Source organism: Siphateles boraxobius, unplaced genomic scaffold, assembly GCF_051911475.1.
Source record: "Siphateles boraxobius isolate OS27281-9 unplaced genomic scaffold, OSU_SipBor_1 21, whole genome shotgun sequence".
NCBI lineage: Eukaryota > Metazoa > Chordata > Actinopteri > Cypriniformes > Leuciscidae > Siphateles > Siphateles boraxobius.
In genome coordinates, this window is record NW_027508822.1 from 892,280 (window position 1) to 917,090 (window position 24,811).

General features: G+C 37.5%; 2 protein-coding genes and 1 pseudogene across 4 annotated transcripts in view; 2 read left to right on the forward strand and 1 right to left on the reverse strand.

The window, feature by feature from the left end:
• LOC143746091 (uncharacterized) overlaps positions 1–4,071 on the forward strand; it is a 606,033-nt gene extending 601,962 nt beyond the window's left edge. Inside the window, exon 3 of one of the 2 annotated variants that reach the window (XM_077237831.1) lies at positions 234–1,272. In XM_077237831.1, coding sequence (XP_077093946.1) covers positions 234–963 — 730 coding nt within the window. In that variant the 3' untranslated portion in view covers positions 964–1,272. Of the gene's footprint in view, positions 1–118 lie in introns of both variants that reach the window. The other variant, XM_077237832.1, reaches the window with a different exon arrangement.
• Positions 1–24,811, reverse strand: part of LOC143746097 (uncharacterized) — a 543,695-nt gene that overhangs the window by 195,214 nt on the left and 323,670 nt on the right. The window lies entirely within an intron of this gene.
• The window catches only part of LOC143746044 (uncharacterized), a 240,015-nt pseudogene that overhangs the window by 28,285 nt on the left and 186,919 nt on the right, over positions 1–24,811 (forward strand). The gene's annotated exons all lie outside the window — the stretch shown is intronic.

Below are 24,811 nucleotides of genomic sequence, written 5' to 3' on the forward strand. Positions count from 1 at the left end.
ATAAAAATACATAAATTATTGTAATATTTTATAGCAGTTGTCTGTTACATCTGGGATATTTTTTTTATCTCCATTCACTCCATATTTCTCTCTTTTAATTATTTTGTTTTTTTATAAGATTATTTGGACCCGATGGAAGAGAACGAGGAGAGTGAAGAACTGAGTGAAGTGAAGGAGGAAAATCACGTCAAACTTGGAGAACAACCTTTGAGTCGCTCAAAGACTAAAAAGACATTTTTAAAGAAAAGAAAAGACAAGAAATCTTTCACCTGCACTCAGTGTGGAAAGAGTTTCACAACCAAACAACGTCTCGATGTTCACATGAGGATCCACACCGGAGAGAAGCCGTTCCCATGCCATCAATGTGGGAATAGTTTCAGTCAATTAGCAAACCTTAATTCTCACATGATGATCCACACTGGAGAGAAGCCGTTCACATGTGATCAGTGTGGGAAAGCATTTCTCTGGGCATCAAACCTGAAGACACACCTGAGAGTTCATACGAAGGAGAAGCCACATTCATGTTCTGTGTGTGGGAAGAGTTTTTCACTGCTGTATAGTTTACAAGTACATCAAAGAATTCATACTGGTGTGAGAGAGTACATGTGCTTTGAGTGTGAAAAGACTTTTACTACAGGGATAGATTTAAAACGGCACCAGAGGATCCACACTGGAGAAAAACCTTACAAGTGTTCACACTGTGACAAGAGATTCAGTGATTCATCATCTCTGAAAACACATGAGAGGATCCACACTGGAGAAAAACCTTACAAGTGTTCACACTGTTACAAGAGATTCCGTGTGTCAGCAAATCTGAAAACACATGAGAGGATCCACACTGGAGAGAAGCCGCACACGTGTGATCAGTGTGGAAAGAGTTTCTCTATTAAAACTCACCTGAAGCGACACATGAAGATCCATGCAGTGGAGAAACCACATCAACACAGTCTGAAATCACAGTAAGTAGTTCCTCTTTATGTGCTGAGCAACAAAAGCTGCTTTTCCACCTTCGGAAAAGGATCCAGTTGTGTTTCCACGTGATACTGGTACGGCACGGCACAATTACAAACCGTTCTCGGCCCTGAACTCTCAGCACACTTGGCAAACCGTGCCGAACCGTGATGGTAGTGTGTGTGTACTAGTGGTGGACATTTTTATTCTTTCCAGGGAATCGTTCATTTTCCGTTCGTTCATTGATTCGTTTAGTGACAATTTCTTCATATTACAAACATACGCCAGCAGGTGGCGAAAAAGAGTGTCTTATGTGTCTTACAAAAATTTACTTGTAACAAAAAAAAGCATTTGGCTTAAAGGGATACTTCACCTCTGGGTAGATGAATGTGTATTTAATATTGGTCATTTATATAGTATAAATGTGAAATTATGTTTTAAATTGAAGCATTCTAGACTGAGAAAAGGCAGAAAATGTATTTTTTACTCATGTGGCTGAAAGACAACAACTCCCAGAATGCACTTGCTTTGCTGCTCTTACGAGGCCACTCCCAAACCCCCCCTACCCGTTACAGGCGGCAGAATCCGAAAAATGGATACAACTAGGCTTGGTTTGATACATCGTGAGTTATTTGATAAATTTCCATAGAAATGGTGCTATTGCGTACGTTGTACCGGGATGTATATAACACGACTTAAGGCCCTTTCACACCGGACGCGTAACGAAAAAGCGAAACGGAAAAGCGAATAGTTCGCATGCGAATAGTTCGCGTCAAAACCATTCACATCAGCCGCGACGCGTATTTGCGACGTTCAGAGCTTCAACATTCCAAAACTTTCGCGCCGACAGCTGAGAAAACACAGACACTTCATCATCATCATCATCATCCAGTGAAGACGAGCTTTTCGTTTTCTTTATAAAGACAGAAAAGAAGGTTTTGTGTGCACCCAATCTTAAAGAACAGAGAGTCTGAAGGGGAGTATGCTAATCTTGTAAAGTAGCTAAAACTTTGCCACAAAGAACCGGCCAAAGTAAGGATTATGCATTAAACATTTGAATTGTTTATTAATAAAGTGTTTTCTGTCAGTTTTGAGCAAGTAAATTGTTCAAAGTGCAAAATACCACAAAACTAAGTCTAAAAATAAAATATAAGAAAAGCAGGTAAAGAATAGTGTAAAGTTAAATCAAGTAAACAGTCACGTTTACTTGCGTCATTAAACTGTTTATTACAATAGTAAAGTGTAAATTTATTTCTTTGATGCAAACTACACAAGTCTAGCTCTATCTGTTCGCCATCATTATCGTTCAGACAAATGGTTCTTTTCATTCAAGAACGACATGTACCAGTTTGTTCAACTCATTCACGAATTAGATCTCTCTCTCATTCAGACGCAGTCACGGTCAGTGAAGGGCGTATTCATTCACTACATTCAACAAATCACATGCTCCGTCACATCTCGTACTCGAAGGCTATTGGCTCCAGGTTTAGTCATTATTTTGATAGGATGAAAAAGTCCACAGAGCTACCCGGTTCTCTGAGCTGCGCATGCACTGCTAATAGGATTTCAGTGAACGAGAAATATGAGTCAATGGATTATGAGAACGATTCGTTCACCTAAAATATTTGTTCACGAATGTAACATCACTAGTGTGTAGTGTGTCGCCACTCAGGATTGGTCACTTGTCTGTTGCCTGGCTAAGCGACGTAAAAACAATTTGAGCAACTTAAACACAAATGAATAATAAAAATTTAAAGAAATGTCAGATCATTTCCAATTTGTGTGCTCACCATTAATATTAAACACATTTGGCGTTTTGTTCATATAAATGTTTTTCTATGAAAGCAGCTTCAACTCGAGCTCAGATAAACCCCCCAGTGGGACTAATAATGCTTGGATGATGAGTATAGTAGTGAGATGCCTAAATTATGCAGGTGGAGCTGGGGAGGTGGAGGGACGCCAGAACAGCTGATGCCGGAGCGAGGTGAGCGGCTGCTTATGTGCTCCGCCAGTTCATTGAAATATTACATGGGTTCACTCCTCCCGAAATTACGTTGTGAACTTCACTAATTGTTTATTTTCAAGATTGATTTCAGCAATTAGTTCTTGATCATCCACATTCAATTAAATGTGATCACAAAACTCAGCTTTTCAAAGGTTCGAATCAGTTGAACCAAGTGCTTTGTAAAAAATATTCACTGTTTTAAAGCGTTTGAAACGCCACACGCTGGTCAGAACAGTGTAAATACAACAACAACTCAGGCCAATCATGCATAAAAACACCTTTTACAAACCATTGCAAATGTGTTATTGAAGGTAATTGAAGGGGGTGGATTTGAATCCACTGCTGCTTCAATGTATATGTAATGAGTGAGTATAATCAAGGTATTAATCAATATTTTTCCTTCTAATATCAAATGAGTTGAACGACTTCTCTGGAGATTTTACTTTGTCATATAAGTTACCAGTGTGATTACTGAAATGTTCTTTTCATGTATTCTTTAATGTCTGTATTTGGTATCTGAATGCAGTAACAGTGCTTGCTCATTTATTCCGGCTTCCAGAAATATGGACTTGTTTTGTGTTTGAGAAAGGTCTTCAACGGTTTAAAACATATAGGGGTCATTGAAGCCAATAGTTTAAGGGACCATTTCTTTGTTAAAGCCTTAAGAGCCTGGCCAAATCCAACCTTGGAAAAGCTGTGTGTCGTTGTGTGTGTTATAGTCTTCTGGGTTGCAGGTTAAGGAACCACTGGCATTATTGGATATTGACTGAGTTGTTGTTCTGGACATGTTGGCACCCAGCAACCCAAATCTGTGACCTGGAAAGTCATGACGTGCCTAACTTCAGGGTCCGAGTGTCAGCTGCATAATCGATGGAGATATGCTGCAGTCTATCTGTATATGTGTGGAAAATTACTGTGTTTATCTATTTCTTCGCCAATGAGAATCATTCAACCTGTAAGCAATGACGTAGCTTAGACCTTGGAAATGGTATAACTGCTGTGATCTCTGTAACTGTAAGCGGGGCGGCCTACGAACTCCTGTGAGTCTTGAAGCTGACTTCTGCTGATGAAACTGCAAACTATCTTCAGTAAAACTTTTCAATTTTTTTTTATAATTCTGACTCCGGGTCTTCTTTCTAATATCTGGTTCTGGGTCTTTGACTGTGAAACCCCTTACACACACACATGCTCTCGCTCTCTCGGTTTCTCGCTCTCTCGCTCTCTCGCTCTCTCTCTCTCTCTCTCTCTCTCTCTCTCTCTCTCTCTCTCTCTCTCTCTCTCTCTCTCTCTCTCTCTCTCTCTCTCACACACACACACACACACACACACACACACACACACACACTAACAATTATCTTTGCCAATTATCCCGCGATTGTCATGCAGTATATTGTAAAAACGTCTGTCCCCAAATCAATATTTTGGTTTGGACGCGATTTGACCCGTATTCTTGAGCAGAAAACTGTTGATTTCTCTGTCTCTTACCGCATCTCTAGGTTTCCTTCGGAGGAGTTTTGCCGCTTCGCACAACCAAATTTAACTACAGCCTCTCACAAGTTAGAAAGAAAACACAAAGCCAATCAGTTTAGCGATGTGTGTTCAGGAGGCGGGACTCAGATCTATTATCCGTGTGTGTTATTATTGGTCATTTTTTTTTGAACGATGACAAGCTGGAAAGACAACAAGCCGAAATGAAATAGGAGTAACGAGGCTATTTTTAAAATGTAAGGAGTAGAAAGTACAGATAATTGCGTGAAAATGTAAGAAGTAGAAGTAAAAAGTCGGCTGAAAAATAATTACTCAAGTAAAGTATAGATACCCAAAATTCCTACTTAAAGGTTGTATCAGTGATTTCTGGCCCCAAAATAAATGTCTAATCTTTCCTAACGATCAGCTAGCTGCTCGCCCCATAAGCATGCCGTCCAAAAACCGCGTCTCTGTAGGCAGCCTAGGCTCTGAGATCTCCACACAAAAACAAATGGGTACAACCACCACTCAAAGCCAAAATAAACAGTGTTCCAACCAATCACTGACAGGGGCGGGTGTTGCTCCGATTTCGCGTCCAGCCGTGCACGAGCGCAAAACCTCACAACACCCGCCCCTGTCAGTGATTGGTTGGAACACTGTTTATTTTGGCTTTGAGTGGTGGTTGTACCCATTTGTTTTTGTGTGGAGATCTCAGAGCCTAGGCTGCCTACAGAGACGCGGTTTTTGGACGGCATGCTTATGGGGCAGGCAGCTAGCTGATCGTTAGGAAAGATTAGACATTTATTTTGGGGCCAGAAATCACTGATACAACCTTTAAGTAAGGTAACGAAGTATTTGTACTTCGTTACTTGACACCTCTGGTAATTTTCTCTGTTCCCATTGTTCTTTGGTTAACTTAACTGACAGACAGATTCAGTGGCTGCTGTCACTTTAAGATCTGCCGCTGCTGAAAGGAACTCAGGCATTTAATTTTCTAATTTATTCTTGACTTTCATTTAAGATTTTATTTAACTCATTTAAGACTGTTCTTGTGAGGATACTCGACAACACTGACATTTTGGCATAAATGTGTGTGTTATTGTTTGTTAAAGCGCGAAATAGAACTGGATTCTGGCGCGCTGTCTGTGAATGTCCTGACGCGCACACGCACACGACGCACAGACAGCGCGCCAGAATCCAGTTCTCTTTCGCAATACCTGCTCATTAGAACTTTCAGTGAGCTATTTTTAGAGTGTGGACGCGACGTTGCTGGACGCAGACGCGCACATCGGCACAGGCTTTCTGTGTCCTGCTCCTCCGTGGCGAATACGGCGTGCGTGCGGTTAAAAAATCATAACAAACGAATTTCAAAGTGGGGGGGACACAAACGGGATTTTGAAAAGTGGAGGGGACATGTCCCCATAGGAAATTACGCCCATGCCCAATCATATACAACAGTGGCGGCTCCTGGTCTTTCAAACAAGGGAAGCTCATTTTCGGCCTACATTATAAACTTGTCCATTTATTTAAAAGTAAATTCTGCCCTACGTTCCTTTTCGAGAAAATGCACTGTGACCCTGTCGTACCAACTAGGCGTCTTTTCCAGTGACTTGACCAGTGTCTTCTCAATGGCCAGCAGAGCTAGGCTGCTTAAACGGCCTTGGCCCATTGTGTAACGGGTGTAGGACTTGAGCCGCTTTAAACAGGAGAAGCTCCCCTTCCTACACATGCAGATGTAGCTCCAATTGTTGCCACTAATGAGAACAGTTTGTAAAGCTGAGGCATTGCACTGTCCAACTCCATGTCTTTGAGGAACACCAAGTAATCACACAGCTTTCCCCTGTTACCCTGCAAGTCCTGATCTGAATACAGGACTTGAAGTTCAGACCTCAGTCTCCCTGAATCAAAGTGATGGCCATAACTTTTCAGGACACTTTGGAAGGCCTCCTCTGGAAATACTTGCCTCATGTCATCAAATTTCCCTGGATTGACTAATTCTAAGAAGAGCCTACTTTCCAAATTTGAAAAACGTTGAGGAATCTGCTCCAAGATGTTATCAAGTATCGCCATGTACAGATTTCTGAAGCACTCTTGGGGGTCCTGCTATTGGGTCGGACGGCGCTTTCTCATGGGCTCATCTCGTGGGTCTGATGTGAGATCTGCTGTTTTGGCATAAACAGCTTGGAAAGCCCCCTCTGACCTCTTCTCTTTGAAAAATGGAAGAAGAGATTCAATTCTCTTCTTGCAGTAAAAAACATCCATCGCCCTCTGCTGGACAACATCAAAGACCACATCAGTCTCAGTGAAGATTTGTTCATATGTGTACAACATGAACACAAACTCAAAATCCTCCAGTTTCCTCAGAAAGCCTTTGGCACAATCCAGTGTATCATCATCCATTGTCGTGTCTGCAATGATGTTATCAAATGTCTGCAGGAGGCCATCATAGTTGTTTGGCACAGTGCTCACTATCCGTGATGTGAAATTCCAGAGTAGGAGCGTTTCTGGGCAACCTTGAACAGCCTGCAGACTCCAGAAAAGACGTCCTCTTTGTGGATTTTGAATTTTTTTTGCCAAACCCAGAGAGTGATGCAAAAAAAAATTCTGCACTCAGGCAAGCATTTAGCCCCCTGTGACAGCACCAATGTTTATTTCATTTCTTATGGAAAAATAAGAAACACTATTTTAGAAAATCTGTTATGAATTCGTATGACTTGTGGCTTAATTTTATCAGCTTCTCTACTCTTAATAATACATCTCTCACTGAATGAGTTTTGCAAGCGCGAAGAGGAGGGCGGGTCCACCTTCATCATGTAGCCAATCAAATGAGCTTCTCGCTGACACTCGATTTACTCTGATCTGATTGGTTCAATAAACACTCCAGTCACCAGAACACATCTTTATCTTTATTTGGCTCAGAAATGTTCTCATTGCCGAAATGATACTTTTAATGCACACATACATGTTAAATAAATAAATGAATAAATAAAGAAATACATGATGATTGCTGAATAGGCTGTGCACCGTTCGGCTGACTATATGAGCCAAAACTGAGTTTCGAGCAGGTGTGTTAAGAAAGAAAATGTCTGTGTATTCAGTACATGTATCCTGATCATCAGTCCATATCAGTTTGTAATGTTGATGCTGCTGAATGTAGGCCTAGTCTCTGCACTACTGCATGCATCATTTCACCTGTCTACTGATCGGGGTATTCCAGAATTATTATTATTATTTTACTAAAATGAGTTACAATAATATTTTTTTCCCTTTAACATGTATTTTAAGAGCATCTCTAGATTATGCACCATTTATAATAATTCGTTACATTTATATAGCACTTTTCTGGGACCTCAAAGCGGTTTACATTGAAGGGGGGAATCTCCTCAACCACCACCAATGTGCAGCATCCACCTGGATGATGCGACTGAAGCCATATCGCACCAGTACGCACACCACACACCAAAAAATGAATTTATCACCTGCAATGCCATCGTGTAACCACTAGATGGCTGTATACCCCTAAATATAAACATTTCTATACTGTGTATTCCCTCCCTGGTTGCTGGGTTTTTATTTAGACATAATTAGTTACTTTTTGTCAAAGTTGAGTTCGTTGATTTAGTATCAGTTTTTCATAACAGTCAAATCTGAACACAGAGAAAGCATTTTGTTATTCATTTTAGCTACATAGGGTTTTTCCTGCATTGACAATTATGAGGCGGCCGCCTCCGTCAAATTTCGTGCCGCCTCTCGACACAACTCGTCACGTTTTCATATACACTTTTTCTACCGTGACGGTTCTGTTGTTCGGTTCCCGCTTGTGTCCACTCTCAAGCCGTATAGTTTGCCGATAGTGCTGCACGGATAATAATCCGCGGGTCGAGCGGGCCAAGTAACAAAAACAATCCATTCAATCGAGGGTGGATGACAGAGATAAATCATAATTATAAAGTGTAATAAAGACACAGATCTCTTATCACGGTAAAACGCAATGAACCTGTGTCACTTACTTTCGTTTTCAACAACAATCATGGAAAACATATCAGGGCTCGACATTAACGCTTGTCCGGGACACATGTGTTTTTTGTTTTAGTTCAGGGAAAAGTGATATAAAATATAATATAAGAAATACAATAAAAAAAATACATGGGAATCACCAAAAACGCGAGGAAGATTCTGTTTTATTTCATTTAATGATAGCCTATAGTTGATAATAAGACGGCGCGAGCGGCGACATCATCGGCCTCCAATGGTAGATGATCAAAAACGTGCCAAATATTAATAACGACAAAACATCTATAAACATCAACATAATCACACAGACACACACACAAAAAAACATTGATTACACGCTGTACAGGTGGATTTCCTTCAGGGGTTCAGGTAGCCTAGAAATCTAGACGCACCCTAAAGGCAGCAAAAATTATTTTGCAGCAAAGTGTGGTCTAGCAACTCTCCATAGACTTTTGAGCTGGAAAAACCAAAAACTGGTCCGGCCAATCAGATCGTGTAGAGTTGGTGTGCGGGCTTAACATAATGACGGCAGAGTTGTGACGGTTCCGCGTGATTTCCATAGGTGATTTCCTATGAAACAAACAAAACAAACAAGATGCTCCTGGCGAACAGCGGTCTTTCGAATCGGCTTTGCCCGCGACTCTGGATGACTTGGAGTTAAGAGAACGTCACTTAAGTCATTCCTAAAAAAGGAAGATGTGTTCATTTTTTTTACGACCGGATACGGCAAAAGTTTAATATACCAACTAGCTGGTTCACTGGTGGAAAAACGCATGGGACTCACTCAGCCACAGCCGTTCATTGCTCTGGCTGGTTGGGATATTGAAAGACAACCGTTTATCCCGCCCCTCGGATAGAGGTAGGCCAATTGTGAGTTCCCAGACCTAACATCTTGATGTAGGTCTGGCTTGCCAGGCTAGGGTTCAGGCTGCAAGACTGCCGAATGACTAAAGAAACGTTGTCAGCAAGATGGTAGAAAACTGTACATTTCTTGTCTAGTCCACCCACTGCCACTCATACCAACAACGGAAAATAAGCGCAGTTACAATAGCTTAATGTGTGGGAGAGCGTTGCTATAGAGAGTGACAGTAGTGTATTGCAATAGGTAGCACTTCAAAGTCAATACAAAATCAAAACTAGTTAGCATATTATTTGTAATTGAAAAGGTTTAATGGCAAAATATGGTTATGGTTACACTTAAAATAGTTACAAAATAGATGTATTAGATGATGATAACTTATACCAATAATCTTACCCAGCGTGTAAAATGTTACCTGAGAGAGAGAGAGAGAGAGAGAGAGAGAGAGAGAGAGAGAGAGAGAGAGAGAGAGAGAGAGAGAGAGAGAGAGAGAGAGAGAGAGGAGGGAGCCAGAGAATAAAAGAGACAGAGCAACAGTTACAATCTTGTTTTGTCCTTTCCCGACCACATGAGGCGTTTAAACTGACCAATCAGATAATTACACTTCCCCCATTGTTCTAAAGTTGTGACAATTCATAGACCCCCGAAGTCCCCACATCTCAGCCTACAGGCCTTGATCACTATCAGCTTCTCTGTGCCTTTAGGATCTGCAATGGTCATTGGGGAAAGAGGAGAGCATATGTCTTTGTTCATTTCAAATATCTTGGATTGTTTTCAATCCTACACCTATTCTCTTTATTTGAGATGTGTAAAGCTGTGGTGAAATGGAGACAGTAATCGTTTCAGTTTATTTTGTAAAAACTATGTTGTTTAAAGTTCACAGTAATTGTTCTGACTTCATGAAGCCTCATGGTGTGACTGAAACATCAAACTGACTAGAACAAACTCTTTGAAATGAATATATGATACTGGATATCAAGGGTAAAACTGTTAATGTAGACAGACAGAAATCTCATTCAATGTCAGTCATGTGTGCGGGAAATATCTTTTATTAGCCATTTAAAAGCTCTATAGAGTAATTAACAACATGGAAAGATTGGACAATAACAATGAGATGTTGATAAAATGAGTAAAGAGTTTAATCATTAATTACATGAAGCAAATACAAACATTAAGTAAATGTGAATGAGACAGATCTCTCTCTTTACTGACTTATAAGAACCAAAGCATCTCAAGAGAAGAAGAGAAGAAAAGTGACCAGTTTCAAAGCTACATGAAAGTATGGTAACAATTTACAATAAGGTGCATTAGTTAACTACCTTAGTTAACATGAATTAAGTATGAACAATACTTCTACAGATTTATTAATCGGAGTTAATATCAATTACTAATACATTATTCAAATATAAGGTTGTATTTGTTAACGTAAGTTAATGTTGTCAACCAACATGAACAAACAATAACTACTAAAGTAACAAATGTATTGCTCATTGTTAGTTCATGTTAGTTAATATATTAACTAATGAACCTTATTGTAAAGTGTTACCTGAAAGTATATCTTTCATTTGCATGGAAGAGTAGAAGTAGAAGAGAAAAGATGTTCTAGTGAAAAACAATGAAGAATGAGTTAAAAATAAATATAAGATTCAAGTCTCTTTTAAATGTTTTATGGCCTCTTTTCCAGTAAGTCTTTTCTGGTGGTCTTTCAGTTCATCTTCTGTAGTAAAGGACTTCATGCACTGAAACACACACCGCCGTGTCTTTTCTGCTGTAATATTAAAAGCATTATAACTTACAACTTCATGAACTTGTTCGTTCATGGCACAATGTTTCTCCTGGCTTCAAAGTCAGTGCTGTTTGATCTGATATACAGTTTATGGTTCATAACAGAGAATTCTGTGCTGAATTCAAATGCTTTCTCACTAGATCTCGCTGCGATGTTATTAACACTGAATTAAAGGTATAGTTCACCCAAAAAGGAAAATTAGCTCATGATTTACTCACCTTTAAGTCATCCTAGATGTATAGACATTCTTCTTTCAGACGAATACAATCGGAGTTATATTAAAATATGTCCTGGCTCTTCCAAGCTTTATAATGGCAGTGAATTAAGTCCATAAAAGTGCATCTTTTCATCATTAAAGTGCTCCACTGCTCTGGGGGGATAATAAAGGCCTGAAGCAAAGCGATGAGTTTGTGTAAAGTAAACAAAGTACTTAAGCACAACTTGTGACGTCAGAAGTAGTGTAGTGCGTCATGGCGTGGCTGTGGATATTTTTCTTATGCATCGCTTCACTTCAGAAGGCCTTTATTAACCCCCCGGAGCAGTGTGGAGCACTTTTATCATGGGTAGATGCACTTTTATGGACTTCAAAACAGAAACAGCCATTCACTGCCATTATAAGCACATTATAAAGAGCCAGGACATTTGTTAATATTACTCCAAGTGTATTTGTCTGAAAGAAGATGGTCATACATACCTAGGATGGCTTGAGAGTGAGTAAAGCATGGGCTAATTTTCCTTTTTGGGTGAACTATCCCTTTAAAATGCTTTCTCAATGGATCTGCCAGCGCTGTGTAGTAACAGGGCTCCAGACTAACTTTTCCACTGGTTGCACTGGTGTTACCAACTTTCTCAGTTGGTCGCACCAGCATATGATTTAGTAGCATTTTCTTTTCTTTTTTTTACGCTAAAGCATGATCTTTAGCGTGCGCCGCTCAAACGGCAATGCACGTCTAATAATGACTATTGGGACTGTCCTATTACATATCATTATAAAGAGAACAATATTGTAATAAAACATTGTGAATTATTTGGGTTTAGTTGCCGTGTCGCGTTGTTCCAGAAAGAGCGCGTCCACAAAACGAGTCATTCTGAAATGGCACAAGTTCAAGTGTGCATTCACGTCATTTTGTGCAGATATAATTTGTAATATTATGTTTATTTTGTATGCATCTCATTAATCAAATATAGGATGCGTTTCTTTGAGTTAAATAACGCGCTAGCAAAGTGCTCAACGGTTATTAATTCAGCGCTCACCGCTCAAGCAGCAATGCACGACTAATAATAACGATGATTCATTTGGGACTGTCATATTACATGAGAACACTATTTTATTAAATCGTTGTGAATTCATTGGGTTTAGTTGCCGTTTTCAGGGAGTTGTTCCAGGAAGAGCACGTCCACAACAGTCACACATTCTGACGCACGCATCTGAGGCGGCGTTGGTGACGCATTATATTAATCGTTATATTTGATTATTAAATAATTAATTTAATTTAATTATCAATCACATCGAAAAATGTTACAATCCTACCAGCTACTTGTCTCCGTTAATGTCTATGGTGAGCCGACCCCAGGATAAAATAGTCAGAATGTAAACACTTATTATCGGCGTACCGTAGTGATTCAGGATAAGTCAAAAACACGGTTTGGAAAATGGATTCATGATGTGCTTGTTCATTTTGAACACAAGTTACAGACTGCAGCAGCTGCTGATACAACGGCGTTCTGTTGCGCACAGTGTTGTGCAAGTTACTTCCAAACTGTAATACATTATATATTACTTGTTACTGTTATTTAAAAGTAATTCCTTACCTTACAATATTACTGTCTCAGAATTGTAATGCGTTACATTACTCCTGTATTACTTTTGAGTTACTTTCACCAAAGTAACTATACAGAAGTAGAACTTAACATTCTAAAATGACTAGGGCTGTAACGATATGCGATATGAAACCGAAATCGCCACACTCAGATCCACGAACCTGCAGAATCGCGACACACCCCTTCCAACTCCCAGCGTTATCCATACCGTCCAGATCCAATGCTACCACATCTTTAAATTACTATTAGTATTATTTGAAGTTAGCTTAACATTATAAAATACGTAGACCTAAACCACAAAACTAGTTGAGGATAAATTATTTAAAATTTGGGAATTCCAGCGTTATGGACATGACATTTGCAGTCAAAACTTGAAATATAAATTCTCAGAAAATGCATTAATACCAAAATATTGAAACGTCTGTTTATCCATAGGCTCCTCCCTGAAAGGAGTCCAGACATTAGAAAAATATCAGTCTACACATGCGTTTTATATTTAATATTAGGGAAATAGACAGTCATGCGTGACAAAAAAAAATCTTTAACTTTTAGGAGGCAACGATTTTTTTGTTGTAATTCTGTGAATTACACTGCGCAAATCGGATGAAGAAGGGTTGGCTCTCCACAGAACATAAAATATTCATTTTATTTTATATTTCGCGTTCGCATTTATGAGGAAAAAACAATGTTACAGACGTGACAGTTCTCCGTTACGGACGCGACCGCTCTGAAGCGGCACTAAAAGACTTCTTTAAAACTTTCACAGACACCTTACACAGAAGACACGAAGCCTTTCTTTAAAGTGAATTTCGTTTTGTATTAATTGTATCTTAATTTTAATCAATGTTTCATAAACCAATTGCCTGGATTTAATAAATAAGAAGTAGGCTAAATATAGCAGACAATTATAGATAATCACGACACGGAGGCGCCAGCGCGTGAACTGGAGCGCGTCTCATAAATGAACCGAAACTCAGCGTATAAGGTATTCACGGACCTGAAAAATATATATATATTGAAATGTCTACTTGTAAACAGAACAATTCAAAACAAAAGAAAACCGACTGCTCTCTGCTTATGAAATGAAATGTGCATTTCTCTCTAGTGCATTCACAGCCTACTGCGAAGATCGCGAGTCAGCATCGTCAACTTCATCTTGACTTTATTAATAAACAATTAAAATGTCTCCTTGCTATATTTGACATATTCATAATCATTGCTTTTGCCGGTTCTTTGTGACAGCTTTTAGGTGCTTTATTGGTAGCGCCACCGCCCTTACATGAACGCGTCACCACCGCATCAAAAACATGATTGCGTGATGAAAGCATGAAAAATACCACATAAACCTAGCCTAACTGTTTAGAAAGAAAACACAGAACGAATAGCCTAATGCGTCCGACTCGCGCATGTACAGTCTTCTTCATGCCATCTTCACCATTAGCCGCTTTTCCACTGACCAGAGCGAGCAGAGAGGCCGAAATCATACCTCACGGCACTCCTGCAAAAAATAAATCGCTATACAAATATATCAGACGCTGCCATTTAGTCTTTATTTACAAACTTGGACACCACACGCGGCTATTGACTGACCACGAATAAGTAATTTAGCCTACTTGCATCTTTCATTCGTTAATGTCTCGCGGCCTTGCTGGGTTTTTTTTGTTTGTTTTACAACTAAAACTAAAAGTCTGTTGTAACGCAAGCCTTACTGAACATGTACACTCTCAGAAAAAAAGGTACAAAAGCTGTCACTGGGGCTGTACCTTTTCAAAAGGTACACTTTAGTACCTAAAGGGTGCATATTGGTACCTTAATGGTACATATTAGCACCTGAAATCAGAGGTGGGTAATTCAGGGGTCAAAGAGTAAAAGTCCTGCCATATGTTTATTCCACCCATGAACTCAGTCAGCTGATTTCACTAATTAGTTATATCTACTGTGTGAATTAGCAAATCCAGGTGATTGGAACAAAATACTGAGGAGGACTTTTACTTTCTGAACCTGGACTTTACACCTCTGCATAGCAATGCCACATGTCAGCAAAGAGCAAAGAAATAAACCAGAACTGGACCTTATTATAGCCAATAATAAACAACTCCATAAACAGCATTACCAGCTTCACTTATTACTAACCAGACTGACTTTATTTCTGTCAGACGTCTACAGAAGTTTTATTGAGAATTAACAGAGGTTTAACTCTGTTTTCCATTTTAAGTCACCATAACAGTGATTCGTGTTTCCATTAGTTGGGCTCTTAACTCTTATTGTATATTTTGGTTTTTTTTAGCTGCTGCGACAGTGTGTTTGTCAAACACATTTGGAGCAGCAAAGAAAGCTAAAGTGAAATGAGATCAAGTTATGATGGTTATTTGTTGATGGTTTTATAATCATCATGAAACAGACTGATTCACTGAGGTATTTTAATCTAACAATTATGTTGTTACATTTTTTCACATCACATACCTTGTGTTACTACAGGATGAGATCAAGCAATATTATAACAATAAGTTAGAAGACCTTAACGAACATGAGCACAAAAAAGTCAGTTTATAATGACACACACAGACATCAACAATCAGCGTATGAATCTCAACAATGGTGACAATCAAAAGTACTAGTGTGCTGCAATGCATGCTGGATACCACCATAGTACAAAACTCCCAGCATGCATTGTAACATGAATAAATTATGCTGAATTGTCCTATAATTTTGTTTGATTCTAAATATTTGCCATTATTTTTTTCTGTTGTTTTTGTTGTGAATTAGTAGCTTTTCAGTGATGTTCTGAATTAATCTGTTTATCTAAATATTTGTGATTGTCACCATTGTTGAGATTCATGTGCTGATTGTTGATATCTGTGTGTGTCAGCGTAGGCTAATTTTTTTTATTCATTTTTGGTAATATGTCTAAACTGATTGTTACATTGCTGGATCTCATGCTGCAGTAATACAGGGTTTGTGATGTGAATATATTAGTGGAACAAGATAATTGTTAGATTATAAAAACCTCAGTAAATCAGTCTACTTCATGATGATTATAAAACCATCAACAGGTAACCATCATCACCTGATCTTATTTCACATTAGCTTCCTTTGCTGTTGCTGATGTGTTTAACAAACACACTGTCACAGCAGCTAAAAAATACAAAATATATGAAAAGAGTTAAGAGCCCAACTAATGGAAACACTAATGTTATGGTTGATTAGTTATGGTGACTTAAAATGAAACAGAGTTAAACCTCTGTTAATTCTCAATAAAACTTTTTTATTCAGTTTTATTCGTCTGAAAGAAATAAAGTCAGTCTGGTTAGTAATAAGTGAAGCTGGTAATGCTGTTTGTGGAGTTGTTTATTCTCCTCTGTTGATATCTTCACAAATTTAATGTCTTCTTTTCTCTTCCAGTTGATTTCATCTAAGGCTGTAGCTGAAATTACTCCATATTAAATATACACATATGTTTTGGCTACGATAAGGTCCAGTTCTGGTTTATTTCTCTGCTCTTGGCTGACATGTGGCATTGCTATGCAGAGGTGTAAAGTCCAGGTTCAGAAAGTAAAAGTCCTCCTCAGTATTTTGTTCCGATCACCTGGATTTGCTAATTCACACAGGAGATAGAACTAATTAGTGAAATCAGCTGACTGAGTTCATGGGTGGAATAAACATATGGCAGGACTTTTACTCTTTGACCCCTGAATTACCCACCTCTGATTTTAGGTGCTAATATGTACCTTTAAGGTACCAATATGCACCCTTTAGGTACTAAAGTGTACCTTTTGAAAAGGTACAGCCCTAGTGACAGCTTTCGTACCTTTTTTTCTGAGAGTGTACCGAGTATAATATTACTGAAAATTGATTAGTAATGCCTTACACTACTGCGTTACAGCAAACAGTAATATGTTACTGTAATGCATCACTTTTGTAACGCGTTACTCCCAATTATGTACATGCATTGGTTTGGGTGTTAGATGAGTGGTGTGCCTGGGGAAATTCCTCTGTGGTCTATACATGTTTACTGCATCAGCCGCTGATTTTTGTCTTCACCACACCACACCACAAGGAATTGCAGAGCGCGCGTGTGTGTGTGTGTGTGTGTGTGTGTGTGTGTGTGTGTGTGTGTGTGTGTGAGAAAACATGCATTGGTTTGGGTGTGTGGTGTGCTTCCTTTTGTCTTATTTCACCACAGTCTCTCATGTGAAGAGCTTCAACCACACTTAACCAAAGAACACCTTCAGGTGAGAAATACTTTTCATTACAGTTTTTATGATTAGTAAGTTTATAACATCTTATACAGGGAAAGGCTTCAAATGTAAAATATTTACGAAAACAATGTGACTGAATTAAATTGGTGAGTTTTTGACTGATGCTTGTCAATGAACTCCAGATAAAATATAGACTTCTTGTTTTTGAATGTGTGTGTAAGTAAGCTACTAAATCTGTCAAATGTCATAATGTTCAGAAACGATGTGAAAGCTTTATCTAAGAAACATGAATTAGTGTTGTTATTTGAAAGACATGAAGAAATTACAGAAGATGAGGTTCTGCTTTCTTTCACAGATCAATTACACCTCATCCACAATTTCTTTAAACCCGTTTCGGCTTCCCTTTATTTCCATAATCAACTTTAGACATTCTACTAACTATAAGTAACTTTGCAAAAACTACCGTTTTTAATGTTTTTAAAAGAAGTCTCTTCTGCTCACCAAGGCTGCATTTATTTGATTAAAAATACAAAACAAATCCAGTAATATTGAGAAATATTATTTCCATATAAATCAGCTGTTTTCTATGTGAATATATAGTAAAGTGTAATTTATTCCTGTGATCAAAGCTGTATTTTCAGCATCATTACTCCACACTTCAGTGTCACATGATCCTTCAGAAATGAGTAGTATATGATGATAAAGACACATTTATGATTATTATCACAGTTGAAAACAGTTGTGCTGCTTCATATTTTTGTGCAAACCGTGATTAATTTTTTTCAGGATTCTTTGAAAGCTCAAGAGAAAAGCATTTAATTAAAAAAAATATATATATTGCATTATTTTAAATGTCTTACTGTCACTTTTGATCAATTTAATGCGTCTTTTCTGAAGAAAAATATTAATAAAACATACTTTTTTTAAATCGTATTGACCCTAAACTTTTGAACGATAGTGTATATGTTAACTAACTCTCATCATAGTATTAGTAGACTGTGGGTTATGGTTAGGTTTTAAGGTTAAAATATTAAGCAGACAGTCTCCTAATACTCTAATGACAGTTAGTTGACATGTAGCTGCAAAGTTACTTATAGTTAGTAAAATGTCTAAAGTGGACTATCGAAATAACGTGTTACCCTCGTTTCATACAGCATAAACTTCACACAGTTATTAAACTGAATGGAATTATAGAATTGACACAATACTTGACACTTGTATGTTGGTTTTGCAGATTAAAACCACAAACTTCATGTTTCCCTCAGCACTGAATCATGAATAACATCACAGTAACATGTGGAGAGATTCAGAGCTCTCTGGGGTTTCTGTATGTGGTTTCCAGTGCTATCGTCAATCTAACACTCAGTGCAGACTGTGAGCAGAGCTGGTTCTCAGAGGTGAACACACACACACACACATACACACAGTTAGTAGCAGAAATGGTATTCAGAGATGCGTGACTCAAAGACGACTCAGACTGCGAATTACACTGTTAGACCTTACCAGGATTTTTTTACAGTAAAATACTTGCTACACTGTTGCCAGTAATTTACTTTTAATTGTACAGTTCTTAACTGTAAAAATGCACTTAATTAAAACTCAAGTTAACTAATTTCACTTGCAGAAACCGACTGCCTTAAATAGTTTAGTTTAGACTTCCCCTGATGTGACTACAAACTTTATTATATTCAATAAAACTTCAACAACAAACTCTTTGTTAATTCTCAACAAGAACTTTTGTACATGTATTAAAAGAAATAATCGTAAACGGTTTTCACATTCAGTGTTGCTGGAAGTCAGTTGTAGTTTTTGTGTTTCTCTTTTTCAGTTCTTGTTTCTCTGTCCTTCAGTGATTCTGCTTATCAGGTGTTCATCGGTTTCTCAGTTCACTAATTTCTTTTCAAGTAGACAATATTAGATAACTAATGTAGGGAATAGTGAATGATGGTATAGGGTGTGATTGTGAAAACAGACTCTGAGTGTCGACTTTGAGCTGTTAATTCACATTCCTGTTGGTTTATTTGAAAATGACAAATATAACCCAGAATGCATTGTTTTCTACGATATATTACTGTTTTAATAGAAAATAGTATGATACTGTCAGAATTTGGCCTTTTTTTTTACAGCAAAGGTTAACAGTGTACAGTATTTCAAAATATCGGTCTTCGCGAGTATTCACTCAAACATTATCTACTTTGTCTTAAGTCAAAGGTTAACTGTTGGGGAAAAACATCTGATGTGTAACATTATATTAGATCCGTTCGGTACACAGTGTTGCCAGATTGTGTGGGTGATTCACCAAAACACTACAAGAAAAACCCGCCCAAAACTTTAACTGCCAAAATAATGATAGAATTTTATTGCCATCTCTATCAAGGTTGATAAGGGCCATTTTTACCTCCTTAGAATAAAAAATAAATAAAAATGAAGTATCTAGGTAGAAACTGTCAAAATGGCAATCAAGTTATCCAATGATTTTAACCCTTGAAAAAAAACACATATGCATTCAATGTCAACACTAAAAATAAACAATTTAACACTTCACACACATTCATGCACACACCATGACAGCCAAAAAAAGTGTTAGTCATTGATACATGCTTAACGTTACTGTAACATTTAAAACTAGACTAAGACATTTGCAAAAAAGGCCTAAATGTATTGCAGCAATGAAATCCCTCCTGCTCCTCTCTCTGACGAGCGTTTAATTTGGCAATAGTTCAATATCCCATTGGTCACACACACACACACACACACTGAACACCATACAAGACACTGTGTGTTTCAACAGAACGATTGTAAATCATTTTAGGTGACAGCAGCAGAAATCAATCAAAGGACTCTTATTTACCCAGGTAAGAGTTTCAGGTCATTCTGTGTACTTATACTCACTTCTTTAACAGTTCTGCAAATAAAAATCTGTTTGTGAACGTTACCTCAGTTTCATCTTCTGTTACTGACAGTTTGATTGTCTTGTGTTTGATTTGATCAGTATGGACTTAAGATGGCAGATCCATCAACTCCTGAAACACTGATTGATCCTGTTATTTCAGTCTCATCGGATCGTCTCGTCACGTCTCGCTGTGTGAATCTGAATCACGAGATCATCTGCGATTCTGCCAAATCTGTAAAATGATTCAGATTTTTCTCTCAACACATTCATATTCTCATAATGTCACGATACACACACTGGAGAGAGAGATCCAATAGAAAAGACCTTTATTTGGGGTAAATCCATACTCACAACTAGTTCAGGCAGAGGTCAAAAATCCAGAAAGGCAGTCCAAAACAAGAATCAGACAGAATGCAGACAACCAAAGTGTGGTGACAATAACAAGGACTCCATAACTAACACTAAACAGGCAGGGTATATATAACACAGAACTAACAATGATAATGGGGAACAGCTGAGTGCAATGATGATGGGGAACAGCTGAGCGCAATGATACAGTGATGAGTACAGACAAGGATTGTGGGGAATGTAGTTCATAATGTGGATGACACCGTGGAAGAGGACCCTTTAGTGAACACCCGAAAACACAAACCCAACACTGTGACACATAACACATATAACTGATGATTATTTTCTTACTTGTACAGATGCATCAGAAGTATCAATAAATGTATTATAAATATTATATATGACGTATTATAAATGATGATTTAATGATTCTTTCTTTTATTTCAGCTTCATTATAGTCATGTGAGCATGTTCAGAGGTGATAGAAATGTTTCAACTATCAGCAATATTAAGAGATTCAGATCAAACTCTGTGTTGAACTGAATCTTCTGTGCTTTCACTTATCACTTAATTATCTAATTAACACTAATAACAATTCACCCAAAAATGAGAATAAGCCCATGATTTACTCACCCTCAAGTCATCCAAGGTGTATATGAATTTCCATCATAAAAGTGCATCTATTCATCATAAAAAGTGCATCTTTACATAATAAAAGTGCATCTGTCCATCATAAAAGTGCATCTGTTCATCATAAAAGTGCATCTGTCCATCATAAAAGTGCATCTATCCATCATAAAAGTGCATCTGTCCATCATAAAAGTGCATCTGTCCATCATAAAAGTGCATCTGTCCATCATAAAAGTGCATCTATTCATCATAAAAGTGCATCTGTTCATCATAAAAGTGCATCTGTCCATCATAAAAGTGCATCTGTTCATCATAAAAGTGCATCTGTCCATCATAAAAGTACATCTATTCATCATAAAAGTGCATCTGTCCATCATAAAAGTGCATCTGTCCATCATAAAAGTGCATCTGTCCATCATAAAAGTGCATCTGTCCATCATAAAAGTGCATCTGTTCATCATAAAAGTGCATCTGTCCATCATAAAAGTGTACATCTATTCATCATAAAAGTGCATCTGTCCATCATAAAAGTGCATCTGATAAAAGTGCATCTATCCATCATAAAAAGTGGATCTATCTATCATAAAAGTGCATCTATCCATCATTAAAGTGCATCTGTTCATCATAAAAGTGCATCTTTCTATCATAAAAGTGCATCTATCCATCATAAAAGTGCATCTGTTCATCATAAAAGTGCATCTGTCCATCATAAAAGTGCATCTGTTCATCATAAAAGTGCATCTATTCATCATAAAAGTGCATCTGTCCATCATAAAAGTGCATCTGTCCATCATAAAAGTGCATCTATCCATCATAAAAGTGCATCTGTCCATCATAAAAGTGCATCTGTCCATTATAAAAGTGCATCCTTACATAATAAATGTGCATCTGTCCATCATAAAAGTGCATCTATCCATCCTAAAAGTGCATCTGTCCATCATAAAAGTGCATCTATCCATCATAAAAGTGCATCTATCCATCATAAAAGTGCATCTTTACATAATAAAAGTGCATCTGTCCATCATAAAAGTGCATCTATCCATCCTAAAAGTGCATCTGTCCATCATAAAAGTGCATCTATCCATCATAAAAGTGCATCTTTACATAATAAAAGTGCATCTATCCATCATAAAAGTGCATCTATCCATCCTAAAAGTGCATCTGTCCTTCATAAAAGTGCATCTATTCATCATAAAAGTGCATCTGTCCATCCTAAAAGTGCATCTGTCCATCATAAAAGTACATCTATTCATCATAAAAGTGCATCTGTCCATCATAAAAGTGCATCTATTCATCATAAAAAGTACATCTATTCATCATAAAAGTGCATCTGTCCATCATAAAAGTGCATCTGATAAAAGTGAATCTATCCATCATAAAAAGTGGATCTATCTATCATAAAAGTGCATCTATCCATCATAAAAGTGCATTTGTTCATCATAAAAGTGCATCTGTTCATCATAAAAGTGCATCTGTCCATCATAAAAGTGCATCTATCCATCATAAAAGTGCATCTGTTCATCATAAAAGTGCATCTGTTCATCATAAAAGTGCATCTATTCATCATAAAAGTGCATCTGTCCATCATAAAAGTGCATCTATCCATCATAAAAGTGCATCTGTCCATCATAAAAGTGCATCTATTCATCATAAAAGTGCATCTGTCCATCATAAAAGTACATCTATTCATCATAAAAGTGCATCTGTCCATCATAAAAGTGCATCTGATAAAAGTGCATCTATCCATCATAAAAAGTGGATCTATCTATCATAAAAGTGCATCTATCCATCATAAAAGTGCATCTGTTCATCATAAAAGTGCATCTGTCCATCATAAAAGTGCATCTATCCATCATAAAAGTGCATCTGTTCATCATAAAAGTGCATCTGTCCATCATAAAAGTGCATCTGTTCATCATAAAAGTACATCTATTCATCATAAAAGTGCATCTGTCCATCATAAAAGTGCATCTGTCCATCATAAAAGTACATCTATTCATCATAAAAGTGCATCTGTCCATCATAAAAGTGCATCTGTTCATCATAAAAGTACATCTATTCATCATAAAAGTGCATCTATCCATCATAAAAGTGCATCTGTCCATCATAAAAGTACATCTATTCATCATAAAAGTGCATCTGTCCATCATAAAAGTGCATCTGATAAAAGTGCATCTATCCATCATAAAAAGTGGATCTATCTATCATAAAAGTGCATCTATCCATCATAAAAGTGCATCTGTTCATCATAAAAGTGCATCTGTCCATCATAAAAGTGCATCTATCCATCATAAAAGTGCATCTGTCCATCATAAAAGTGCATCTGTCCATCATGAAAGTGCATCTGTCCATCATAAAAGTCCATCTATCCATCATAAAAGTCCATCTATCCATCATAAAAGTGCATCTGTTCATCATAAAAGTGCATGTCCATCATAAAAGTGCATCTGTTCATCATAAAAGTGCATCTATTCATCATAAAAGTGCATCTGTCCATCATAAAAGTGCATCTATCCATCATAAAGTGCTCCACACTGCTCCGGTGGGTTAATAAAGGCCTTCTGAAGCAAAGCGATGAGTTTGTATAAGAAAAATATTCATATTATATATTTCATACGGAAGTGTCAGGGTGATTGCATTCGTCTGAAAGAAGAAGGTCATATACACCTAGGATGACTTGAGGGTGAGTAAATCATGGGCTAATATGAATTTTAAGATATTTGAATTAAACTCTGTAATTCTGATGACTGTGAATGTGCTTTTCAGTGAGGAATGAAACTGCAGCGACTCCAGGTGAGTTTCAGCTGATAAATGTGTGTCTGATATTTTTTCTGATAAGTTTTCTGTCATGTTGTCTGATATCTGGATCATTGTGTGTTTTAAAGATGTTCTGAATGAAGTGACTCTCCAGCTCTCAGGTAAAACATCAAGAGCTTTACACCCAAAGTCTAATATTGAGTTATCATTATAGATCAGCTGATTTGATATTTGATCACTTATAGATCAGTTTTGGTGGCTGTTTGCTCTCTTCATCGTCATCTTCGTCTGTTTTATGCTGCGTAAAATGATCTTCAGGCGAGTCCAGAAGCTTTAATTGTGTCAGAAAAAGTCATGAAAACTTAATCTAAAATATTGTTATTAATGTGTCAGTAATGAACACAATATGCTTGTTTATTGACACAAATTGACCTCATCTGTAAATACACACTTTATAATTATACAGCACAATCCTTTATTTTCGCTTTGAAAACATCTGGACTAACCTATAAAATCTCTCTGAATACATGATAATACTAAGATGAATATAACAATAAATGATAAGTGTCATTCTGTGTTCAGGTGTTTTCCAAAGGCAGCACCGTCTGTCTGTCAGCGCAATGATTCAGAAAACAAGTGAGTGAATCAAACTGAGACTGAATCGCAGTTAAGGGCTGTTGATGTTTTAATGTACAGATGAGGCAGAGCTTTATGAATATTAATGTTTAAATGAATCTAATTCTCACAGGGATCTTGAATCTGGTGACCAAATAAAGGTCAGATGTGATGCTCCTGATTCACTGAATCTGAATCTGATCAGTTCAGCGGCTCAGTGTCCAGAGGATGATCAGAAATCGACATGATTCTCAGCTCATTTTGTTATTGACTCAAAATCTGGGCTGAAGTGTTTCTGTTGTCTACATCTGTTACAGAATAAATCACAAACTCAAGAATACCAGACATTTTCAGTTCTGAACTCGGTTTTCTGCACTCAATAGTAAAAAACGGATGCCAGGTTCTTCATTATTAGAGTTTGAAATCTCATTACGTTATTCAAAAAAATAATAATAATTTATAGCAA